Raw genomic sequence first — 12,287 nt, 5'->3', positions numbered from 1 at the left:
CACTAGGTGGTTAAACTCAAAGGTAAAAATTGTACATAAAAGGCCCTTCAACTAAAAGGGCTACATTAGGGGGTATCTAAATTATCTAAAAGATGTGCATATGGGGTTTGGTGATAAGAGCTTGAGCACACATGATAGGAATCCCCTTTAGATGGTGTTAACCATAACATTAGAAAAAATCTCTCTTCTCCAATTTCTATTCTTGTTTCCATTAGTCACTTGTAAGAGATCGATCAAATGGGAATCTTAATTACAACAAGTTGTTTACTTCTCCGAATTGTGTTCTTGTGTTCATTAGTGAATGGAAAGGTATTGGGAAAATGATAACACTCTTGGTCATGGTAAATGAATGCCACATTTTATAAAAATGATGAACTTATTTGTGTTGGTCATATTAACAAGGATGCTTATTCACTTCATCCTAATACTACCCTAGAGGTATATTGGGTGGTTAAAGTTAAAAAGTAAACATTATACATATACATCCCTTCAACAAAAGGAATGTTTAATATTAGGGGACGACAAGATTATGTCAAAAATGTATGAAAGGGGTTTACTTATAGCGGATTGAATGCACATGATAGGGGAAGGTGTTAGCCTTAGCATTATAGAGAGTTTCTTTGTTCTCTAGTTTGTGCTCTTGGTATCATGAGAAGACTAGACTAAGCAAATAAGAATCCTATTGCGTACACTACTCTTAAGATTACAATGAGTTGTTTGCTTCTCCAAATTATTTTCTTGTGCTTATTAGTGCATTGTGAGGTATTGAGAAAATGAAAAAATCTTTAGTATTTATTTCCACTTTCATGGTATTTATTGTTTGCTTCTCCAAATTATGTTATTGTGCTTATTAGTGCATTGTGTGGTATTGAGAAAATGAAAACATCTTTAGTATTTATTTCCACTTTCATGGTAAATGAATAATTTATTTTAGCAAATGATGAAATTACTTGTGTTGATCATATTAATGAGGATGCTAATTCATTTTCCACTATTGCTTTCATGGAGGATTTCTTGATAAACATTGCAAAAATTACATATTCCAAAGTGAATCATTCCAATTGTTCCACGGGGTACACATTATCTTCAAAAGAGGACATTTTGAAGGATTGACCACTACAAGGTTTCTGATCTCATAGGGATACAACCCTTGAAGGGGCCAATCATAGACCACTGAGGGGATTAACTTAGGAGGCTGACACTAAATGGTCCAATGATAGATAAGCATTCCTACATTATAGAAGATACATAATTGCATCCACAAGCTTAACTAGGGATTTCTTATTTTTAGGTATACTTGGCACTATGGGCTTAGGAGGGGCTTAGGGCATTGGACTGCCATTGTTTTTGTAATCATTCATCATGAGATGCGAATGAAAACTTCATATATCCCTCATATGATAAGAATTAGTGATCCCTTTTAGAGGTGTTTTCTCAGGTGTTTTTGTGTCTTGTCTAAGTATTTAGATAAGCCATATGCACTTTGTAAGAGAAAGTGGGTGCCAATTTTAAGTTTTTGCTAACACTAATCTACTACACACCACAGAGATCATACATCTTTATCCTTTCCCATTTAGTCTTTATGTTGCAACAAGTTGAAGGAATTTGTGCATTTACAAGTTGGCAAAGCCATTTTAGAAAAACCTACTTATATTTATAAAACGATGGAACAAATTATATCTAGAATGTTTTGCATTCTAAACGGACGACTGGTGCACTCTAGTTACATTTTGAAGTCTCTATAGGACATTGCATTATACAATCATGGAAGTCTTACTCAATGATATAGTATATCAAGTTATTTACATCTAATGTTGAACATCAAGACGAATGACTTGAAAATTTTGTCACTCTATTCACATTTTAAACTTAGTGACACAATTATACAATCATTTTTACCAATCATGAGTCCCAAAGATACTTGATCACAAAAACTTGCTTGTACATGAAAGTGACGAGGAGCTTGATGTGTCTTGCAAATCTACATGAGTAGGAGATAATCCTAGTCAAAACAAAGATGCTCAAAGACCATTATGAGATGAACTTACCATTTTTCTGATGGCATAAACATGTGCTTAAGTGAAATATTTTTATCTAACATAATCAATGTATAAATAACAAATATATCTAATTACAAAATCAATTTATCGCTAACAAAACGTATTTAATTACATAATACAAGGGCATTGGATGTGCAAGACGTGCAAGTGACTTCATCTACCTTAAAGAAAGTTGTAAGAAGTACCACACTTTGCAAACTTCTTTTACTTCTTCTTTATGAACTTGTGAGGGCATTTTCTTCTTTTCATAGATCTTCTTAAGAAAGTGTGCAAGAGAAAAGAAGGAATGCCAAAATCAAGGTGTACTTTTATGTATTGTACCAGCCTAACCCTAAATTTTAATCTCTCCCTACTTAAATTATGATTCTTGCACAACCATCTACATAGGGGGGTTTACTTGTAGACTTAAATTTTTCAATAATACAATTGGCAAGATGCACAACCTTGAAGGTAAGATTAAGCTTCACAATAGTTGGTTCACTTATCTCTCATTTTTTAGACAAGCTATGCATTCTTTGTTTGTCATTAAATGTAGTAATGCTTTCTATTGCTGGATTATTTCTCACCTCTGATGACTTTTTGTTTTTAAAAAAATCAAGTCTTGTTAATCAAGCAAATTGCCATGTTAATAGAGAGCAATGAAATTAAAGAAGACAATATTTTAAGTGTGTGCAATTTGACAAAATAATGACTATAATTTTTTATTGTGATGTGAAAGTTTTAAAAAAGGTGAACATTTGAAACTTTGGGTGATTTGGAAGGAAGAAGGTGGAACATTGCAAAGAATAAAACTTTTGAATAAGAAATGATGGGCTATATGATAGAAGTCTCAAGGAGGTAGCTTGTTTTTGCATTTTGGAATATAGAAAAAGTGAAAGATGAAAGATATTGCCTACTTGAATGTGACATAATTTACATGTTGGATCTCATTCTGTGGGGGTATTGAAGATGGTGTGGCTTGGTTGTGTATATAAGAAATAAGTTACCAAGTCCTTCATTACTTCATGGGTCATGTGTAAGTTGTTCTTTAGTGGCCACTCTTCGAGTTGCTTAGTCTCATTTAAGTCTCCTTGAAATTTGAAGCATACCACATTGTAACCTATGGCAATGTCATTGCTTCTTCATTTTGGGAGTGCACACAATGTTGGCTCATCTTTCCTCGATAGCAATTCGACATGTGTTGCAATATCTAATGTAGGGAAGACTAGGGAGGCATGTTATTCTGCAATGCTTGGGGTGAAGCTCAAAAAAGGGTGCATGAGAGCTGATGGTGATGCTTTGAATGATGGGAGAAGGTGGATGCGGGGGTTGGAGGTGAAGGGGTATGAAAGTGGTATGAGGGCGTTAGGGGGGAGGGGGATGATGGCAAGAGCGTCAATGCAAGGGTTAGGGTTGGAGAAAGGGGGAGGGAGAGATGGTGGAGGGAGAAGGGAAGAGAGAATAGGGGAGAAGGGAGGAGGGGAGGAGAGGCAAGTGGCAAATGGAGGTGGGAAGGAGAGAGGAGAGGAGAGGGGGGGTGGGATGGGTGTGGGGGGAGAAGACGGGGTAGGGGAGGTGAGAAGAGTGATAAGTGGAGAAGGGGAGAGAGGAACCAAGACCAAGGGATTAGAGGGAGAGAGAGGAGGGCTGAATGTACTCGATTACCAGCTGTTGGAAGAAAGAGGAGGAGGTGGTGATATAAGGAGAGAAGAAGGTATCGATGCGGTCACAACTGCCGGAAGGAGACGTGAGTTGATAGTGATGGGCGGAGCCGCGTCTCTGGCGGCGGCGGCGGCGGCTGGGGTGACGGCGAGGCCCGCGTGGGCCAGCCCAGTGGTCCCGCCGGACCTGACCAAGTGTGACCTGGCCGTGGTGGCCCCGCCGCCGGGCCAGCCCGGGGCCTCCTCGCAGGTGCTGTGCTGCGTGCCGACGTCCAGCCGGCCCGCCAAGGCATTCCGGCCGCCCAGGTGGTCCCCCACCCGCGTCCGCCGGCCGGCTCACAAGGTCGGGCCTGACTACGTCGCCCGCTACAACCGCGCCTACCAGCTCATGCGCGCCTTGCCCGTCACCGACCCCCGCAGCCTCCACCGCCAGGCCGATATCCACTGCGCCTTCTGCAATGGCGCTTACAACCAGCTGGGCAGCAACAACAAGCTCCAGGTACTGCAGTCTTCCCCTCTCTCCCCCCCCCCGCCCCCAGCTCTTGCGGATGCCCGTATAGGCAAGAGACAGAAAGAGTGTGCGCTTGCGCGCGTGCGTGAGTGAGTGGGTGAGAGAGAGCGAGTGACCCAGAAAGCATTTTCGTTTTGCTAGGAGGTTTGGGTCACACAGCTCACACTCACTTTGTGGGAGTGTTATAAGTGAAGATGGTGTGAGAATAATGCCTATCTTTTCTTTGGAAGTCTCGTTAGGAATTTAGGTGTCACATTACCCTTACTCCTAAGCCTCAATACTTTTGATTGTGCATTTCCAAATGGGCCGTTGTACCTTGACCCTCTATCAAATGTGATGTAACTAGAAGCATTGGTTTTCCCAGAGGTGCCCTCAAGGGCCCTCCTTATGTATGATTTCAATTTTGTTTATAAGAGGCCTTTGTTGTGCTCACTTTTAGAGCCATAGAAGTGAAATCATATCCAAAATAAACACATGCCATACTTCCTGTGTAGTTAGCGATCAAATTAGAAGATTTCTTACTTTGATTGACTTTGTAGGTTCACTTCTCATGGCTCTTCCTCCCTTGGCATCGTTGGTTCTTGTACTTTCATGAGAGAATACTAGGTAGCCTCATTGGGGATCCAACCTTTTCCCTTGTTTATTGGAATTGGGACAACCAAATCGATGATGGAGCGAACATGATGCCTGCCATGTTTACCAAACAACAGTCACCATTATATGATGCAAAACGCAATCCAAACCATCTACCACCTGCTATAAACACATTGAATCTAGCATCATTGACTGGAACTTCAAAACCTAAAGATGTGATTGTGAAGGAAAATCTCAATGTTATGTACCAATCAGTGGTCACAGCTACAACTCCAGATTTGTTCATGGGAAAGAAATATAGGTATCCTTTATACATTTTTTCACGTACATTGTACTTTGTAAGGTTATCAAGATTCTTAAGCCATGCTAAATTTTAATCTTTGTACATATATTAGACACATGTACACACACATATCTACACACATGCACCCATACATAGATAAGTTACACCTCCACCTTTTATGTAGGCACAAAAATGCATGTCGCAAGTGAAGTGTTGCTCTAGTTGGGAGGTAGACTCAATTTTTCTAATCTTAGTGATTGCTTGGCAAAAAATCACAAGATGCATCAAACAAATCTTTCCTAGTTTTTAGCTACCTAATTGCATGTTTTAGGGGGACTCTTAATTATCAAAGCCATTTCAACGTTGTGCTCAACAAGGCAAGCTATTTAAATGCCACTTGATTGATGTGGAACCAAACTTCTACTCATTAATAGTTGTAGGATTCTCTATTGGCTAGCTAGTGATATACAACTTCTTGAAACTAGGTGGCCTATGAGCCAATCTAGACTTGATGATTAAGGGAAACATTGTTATTCAAGAAATCTAAGTTCAAGTAAGCATTTGGCATTTAAGATGCAAGGTTTTGCACATATGTGTGCACACATGCACACATAAAAAATGACATAATATGTTTGATAGATTATTAGCTTGTATTATGGGGGACAACATTGATATTCAAGAAATCAATGTTCAAGTAAGCATTTGGCATTTTGCCATTTAGGATGCAAGGTTTTGCACATATGTGTACACACACACACAAACACACACACAAAGTGACATAATTGCATGCTAGATATGCTTTCACGTATGTGGCCTAACTTTGGCATTCTTCCTACTTTCGTATTGGCAGTGCTGGAGACCCAGAACCCAGCGTCGGGGGCACATTAGAAATGGCACCGCATACAGCAATTCATGCATGGACAGGTGACAACCGTGAAACTTACTTGGAGGACATGGGAAACTTTTACTCAGCTGCAAGGGATCCCATCTTCTATACACATCATTCAAATGTAGACCGTCTTTGGATGGTATGGAACAAGTTAGGGGGTCGATGTAATGACCCTACAGACCCCGATTTTCTCAATGCTGAGTTTGTGTTCTACGATGAGAACGCACGATTGGTCAAGGTTAGTATTCAAACATTTGTCTTAGAAATGATCTCACATCCTTGTCTTCTTTTTTGTGATGATAAAAATTTTACTTGAATGAGTATACATTGACAAGAATGGAAATGGTTGGGATATGGTAATTGCATTGCCATTCATAAGGGAGACTAGAGGCTTTGTGCCTAGATTCTAACCCTATCTCACTCATTATTTTCAACATTTAGATCACAATAGAGATTGGAATGTGAAACTAATAGCTTTTATGTTATTTTATTTGAACCCACATGCTCAAACCCCTTTGGCTATAAGTCTCATAAGCACTTATAATTAATAACTAACAACTAATTCATTATTCATATTTTGTCTTGGTTTTTGGAGTAATAAATAAATTAATAAATGGCTACAAACCCCATTGGCACTTTCATTTTGTTTTGTTGTGATCCACACACAAAAACAACTGTGGGTTACAAAGCACATTGGCCTAGCTATTAATAACCCCATTCATTACCCATATGTATGCTAAATAACCTTGTTGTTGCCAATGAGCAACAGGCCAATTGGTAGAGGTGGGGGTGTGCGTCTCTACCGAACGAAAGATCTACTTCTCCCAATTACCTGTGCTCTCTCTGGCACCTGCCCATCCCTGGCGATGGTGTTTGGGGAGCATTATAAAAAGAAGTCCGCTTGGGACTAATCATTAGCAATAGAATCATCAAGAATAACTATGGTAGTGTTCGTTTTTGGTTGGTAATTTGTTTGTTGGGGGGAATATATATATATGCAGGTGAAGGTGCGCGACGCACTGGATTCAAGGCGACTGGGGGTGGTGTACGAGAAGTCGATGGCGGACAAGAAGTGGCTGGAGTACAACCCGGAGCCATTAGACAGCGCGACGAAGGCGGCGGCGGCGGCGGCGGCGCCAAGCACAGGGGGAATGGCCCGGGAACTAGGGCCAGCGGCGGAGGGCAAGGAACCGGCGCGCCTGGTGGGGGGCAGGCTGGCCACTGTCGCCACCCGGCCGGCCGGCGGCGTCCCGCCGGAGCTCCTGGAGGAGAAGGGCCTGGCGGACGAGAGCGAGGCTGTGGAGGTGCTGGTCCTGCAGGGGCTGCGCGTCCCGCGCAACGCTGTCACCCACCTCGCCGTCTTCATCAACCTGCCGGACGCCCACGCCGGCACCCCCCTCTCCTGCGCCGAGTACGTCGGCTCCTTCCTCCACATCCCGCACTTCGTCGGCCCCGGCATGGACATGGCCGAGCGCGTCGCCGACATGCGCTTCGGCATCTCCGACAACATCTCCCGTCTCGGCATCTCCGATCTCTCCGAGCTCCCCGTCACCGTCGTCGCCGTTCTCGGCGGTGATCGTGACGACGCTCCCATCTCCATCCAAGGCATCGCCATAGAATACGAGTGATTCCCACCATCACTCGTACACATAAGAATCGTAATGTACTCGTCTCCTCCATTTCTTACCATACATTGACCCATAAGAACCCCCTTATCATCATATGAGTTATGCCCATCGCTCATACTCATAACTTCATAATGTACTCGTCTCCTCCATTTCTTATCATGCATTGACCCATAAGAACCCCCTTATCGTCATATGAGTTATGCCCATCGCTCATACTCATAACTTCATAATGTACTCGTCTCCTCCATTTCTTATCATGCATTGACCCATGAGAACCCCCTTATCATCATATGAGTTATACCCATCGCTCATACTCATAAGGATCATAATGTAATCGTCTCCTCCATTTCTTATCATGCATTGACCCATAAGGATCCCCATACACTATGAGCGTCCTGTCGCCCAAGCACATAAGTATCGTAATGTACTCATCTACGACACTTCTCTTAGTTTGTTTGACACATACAAATCATAATGTATTGGTGTCCTACATTTCTCATAGTTTATTTGGCACATAATGATCCCCATCGAGTATGAGTGATACCCATCACTCATACACATAAGAATCCCATAAAGTATGAGTGACCCATCCATCACTCCAACACACAAGCATCATCATGTTTTGGTCACATATGGTTCTCATCATGTATTCACAGATTCGTAATGTTTTGGTCTCATACGGTTATCGTCGTGTATTCACAAATAAGGATCCCCATAAAGTATGAGTGGCCTCTCACTCATCATGATTTATTGGTCTCCTAATGTTCTCATAATGTATTGTTTTGGGTAACCTACACTATATAAGTTTGCAATACAAACATATTGTATTGGGTTCCCTATATTACTTACAACTACACCACAAACATAATGTATTAGGTTCCCTATATTACTTAAGATTGCACTAAAAGACTCAAGCACTACATATATGATAGTAAACTCCTAACTATAGAGATTTCTCGAACTTATGAAATGGTAATGCTCTTGAGAGTCAAATTTTGATCATGAACACATACATATGCTCTTGAGTGGCCTTTTCTAACTAGAATCTAAGCTATAAGTTTATTGTGTTAATAAGACATGGGGGCATTTCAATCCCTAGTTTCCTATTTATATAGAGAGATGTGCCATTTGTATGTGTACCTCTTTACTTGATTGTGTAACAAGATTTGGAACCCTAATAGTGTTGACCATTTTAAATCAAAAATTCCATTGAAGATATGCATGTGCTCAATAATGATTAAATAGAGGCATATGCAAATACTCATCTCGATTTTCTCTGATACCTATTGAAGTTAACACTGTAGCAAAAAATGTATAACATTGAAGGCTCATTTTTCATTTGATCAAAAGATTTACGATTATAGAAATACATAAGTACTTAGAGCATTTTTTGAGACTAATTTGTGTGTGTTTGTGACTAAACACTCTTTATGCAAAGAATGCCTAGTTCTTTGCTCTCTATGAAGCATGACATGTTGTAGCCCATATGGTAGTGAAGAGTCATCAAGGGTCTCATGACTAATCAGACCTCCTAGTTTTCACTTTAGCTTAAAACAATGAAAACATGGTTGAACCCTAGGAAGACGATAAATTGACCAACTAGTCATTAGGTAGAACCGACTTGCATTGTTTTAGGGGGCCAGAATGGGATTTTGTCTTATGGGTAGGAGGATTGATGTACCGCACTCCCCTCCATCTCTCATTCTCTTTGAACCAAGTGCAATGGCAAGTGCACTTCAGTTCAAGTAATCCTATAGGAAGTGGAAACTCAAAATTACTGATGCTAGCTGGCTGTTAGGAGACCTGACTGATTTTAGAAACTTGAAAATTCAAGTCAATCCTAGTGGGTTTGGCTAGAACTCTTCTGTTGCAATGTAGATGCAGTAGGGCCTAAGTGACAAACCCCGCGATACTCCAAGGGAGTGCCGGGCGGCATCATTTTGGAAAACCTACTGATGGACTACTAAAAGGCATGCCTTGGATTGAGACTGGCAGACATCTCACAAACTTTGTGTCATACCATGCTGTGATACCTTATGAGAGTGCATGATGGAAAGGAATAGAAATACAAAGATGAAGGGACAAAGAGAGACTGCAAGAAAAGAAGAATGAGATCTGCATTGAATAAGAAATAATGCTGATACAAATGGAAAAGTGAAAGGAGACTAATTAATCCTCCCTGCACATGGCCCATAGTGTCAATGAGGCCACCAAATCAGTCAATGATGATGGCAGCACCACTGGAGATGGAGGAAGATGATAGAGTTGAAGTGTGCACCTTCCAAGGAAGGAGGAAGATGAATGAATGATTGGAGGGGCAATCTATATATAGCAAAAATGCCCAAATATGATCGACACGCATTAGGGAAGGTTATAAATGTTGGCCGACTAGTAATAAATGCTAGTTAATGTAATGAAAAAATTCTAGAAAAATAGGATTGATCCCCGAAAATTCCCAGATGATAATGATAATGTCTAGCAGGTGTAGGTAGACTATTAAAAATAGTAAATGCTATTAAAAATAGTAAATGCCAAAGAAATCCACATAAAATCTTGATTAGAGGAGAAAATGCAGTGAAAGACAATAAACTAGATGCTCTAGAATAAGCTACATCCTTTGTTAGAAAAATTGATAGATAAATCAGAGCTCCTAAAGTTCCCATTTGACTTAGACTGAGATTCACAAGTAGGAGCTAACACAACATGAAAAATATGACTGCTAACACCCCCTCTCAAATCTTGGATGTGGGGGAAGGCTAAGGAAGAAATGGATCATGGGGTGGCAAGAGGAATTCCAATGTCGATGAAGTCCATTGACGTAGAAAACCAATGAAGAAGCTCCTCATGATCCTAGGAAACCCCCTCTAAAACACTGTAGAAGAATCCTCAATACCAATGGCCTATTAAGTGAAGATAACCTAGGTACTAAGCCTATTAAGGCCATAATCTGAGAGGAGTGGGAAGCCCAAGCCTAGAACATAAAGTTCCTGTGAAAGGGGGCTCGAAGCATGGTTAAGAAAAAAAGGTAAAGTGCCAACACCACAAATAGGCACTAATACAAAGTCATCAATAGTGACAAAACCCTCAAAAGGGCAAATATCTTACAACAAATCACCTTGTGGAGTCATATGACTAGAAACTCCACCATCAATCGACCAAGGCCACTCAAAAGATGAGTCAACCATGAAAGAAGGCTCCTCCAACTCAACAATATGAAGGAACATTGACTCATGGGTAACCGCTGGAGTAGAGGTAGAAGGCTTGGATGTTTTAACTCCATCCTTCACTCCCCGACGAAGCTGAGAGTACTTCTTCCAACATTTCTCCTCTAGATGTGTCTCCTTTCTATAGTATGGACATTTAGACTTCTCCTAATTGGATTTAGAGCCTCAAGAACTCTCCTATCTTTTAGCCTTTAATGTCCCTTTCTTATTCTTTCCCCTCCCAAACTTGCAACAAGAGCTTTGGTGGAGGTGGATTCACTTGCAACCTCTTTGATGCACTTCTCATGCTCCAAGAAAGGTAAGGAAAGCTCCCCCCATAGAAGCTTCTCACGTGTTCTCGATGTAAGGAGGCTAGTGTAGAAGACATCAAACTAGGGAGATGGCACATGAGTCAAAAGAATCATAGCCATATCCTTTGAAGAGATCATCTTGCCAAGGGACACAAGCTCACCTTGCATATCTAGAACCTATTAATATGATCCTTCATGGAAGGAGAATCATCAACATAGAGCATTTGTAATTTCTTCTCGAGAGTAATCTGATGGGAAAATGACTTGTGATGGTATAAAGAAGCAAGCTTTGTCCACTCTTCCACTGCTTTCCACAACATATGCACATGCATTATGATAGAATCCTATAAGCTCGTAAAGAGGAAAGATCGGCCTTTAGAGTTGAGCTGATCCGATAAGGCCATATGATCCATTGATGATCCAATGGTGGGATCCTCCATTGGATGAGAAATAGGGTGGGTAACAAACTTTGAAAGATTAAAGGTATCAAGGATACACTCCACCTTACACAACCAATCAAGCCAGTCCTCTTTGGGTGGAGCCCCAAGAGAGACACCAAGGAAAAGAGGATTCCACTGCAAGAAAATCTATCTTGTAACATCAACAAGATTTTATTTCATTCTTTTGATGACCAAAACAAAGAAAACAACAATTCTTCATGCAGCATCATAGTAGATATCTCCCACGGATTTGATAGAATCAACCTTCAACATCTTCATAAAATCCATCAATAGAATAAGGAACATAAAAGAATACACCATTTGTGAATGGAAATCAATCACATAGTATTCATCTTCAATGTCTTCATAGTTTTCTCTTTCAATCTCTCATAGAAAGATACACCGTTTTGAAGAATTGGTTATCTCTGACTCTCTCTCTCTCTCTCTCTCTCTCTCTCTCTATCTATCTATCAATAATACATCATCTCCTCACTACGATACTCAATAATGACTCTCAAGAATCCTTCTTAGGTCGTGGATGCACCTCCCAAGAGGTATGTCTCTATCACTTAAATCTGCTCTTTAGTCTTTAGTAGCTGCTTCTTCCATTTGTTTTAGCTCTTTTGAACTTAGATTCATCCTTCCCAAAAGTTAGAAAACTTTCCCAAAGTCACACATACATTCTACAGAACACTTACACAAGATCTACAGAATAGAACAGAACAGGA

The 12,287-nt window shown here is 40.8% G+C and overlaps 1 protein-coding gene across 1 annotated transcript; it reads left to right on the top strand.

Moving 5' to 3' along the window:
* The first annotated feature begins 3,605 nt into the window (after positions 1–3,605).
* Positions 3,606–7,827, top strand: LOC148018692 (polyphenol oxidase I, chloroplastic-like). Its single transcript, XM_087701143.1, has 4 exons — positions 3,606–4,199; positions 4,751–5,106; positions 5,939–6,215; positions 6,979–7,827. Exons 1-4 carry the CDS (start codon positions 3,801–3,803, stop codon positions 7,603–7,605), a joined length of 1,659 nt encoding a protein of 552 aa, XP_087557269.1. The 5' UTR covers positions 3,606–3,800; the 3' UTR covers positions 7,606–7,827.
* The last annotated feature ends 4,460 nt before the right edge of the window (positions 7,828–12,287 follow it).

The sequence above is a fragment of the Lygodium microphyllum genome, chromosome 20 (assembly GCF_053477565.2).
Source record: "Lygodium microphyllum isolate KBCC chromosome 20, Lygodium_microphyllum_v1.1.10, whole genome shotgun sequence".
Taxonomy (NCBI): Eukaryota; Viridiplantae; Streptophyta; class Polypodiopsida; order Schizaeales; family Lygodiaceae; genus Lygodium; species Lygodium microphyllum.
The sequence above is the reverse complement of the archived record's forward strand: the minus strand, read 5'-3'. Positions and strand labels throughout refer to the sequence as shown.

What these genes read in the sequence shown, in the direction of transcription:
- LOC148018692 (XM_087701143.1), top strand. Translation starts at nt 3,801, where the DNA reads ATGGGCGGAGCCGCGTCTCTGGCGGCGGCGGCGGCGGCTGGGGTGACG. An exon ending in GCAGCAACAACAAGCTCCAG is followed by an intron (nt 4,200 to 4,750) that starts GTACTGCAGTCT and finishes TTGACTTTGTAG; the next exon opens with GTTCACTTCTCATGGCTCTT. An exon ending in AGAACGCACGATTGGTCAAG is followed by an intron (nt 6,216 to 6,978) that starts GTTAGTATTCAA and finishes ATATATATGCAG; the next exon opens with GTGAAGGTGCGCGACGCACT.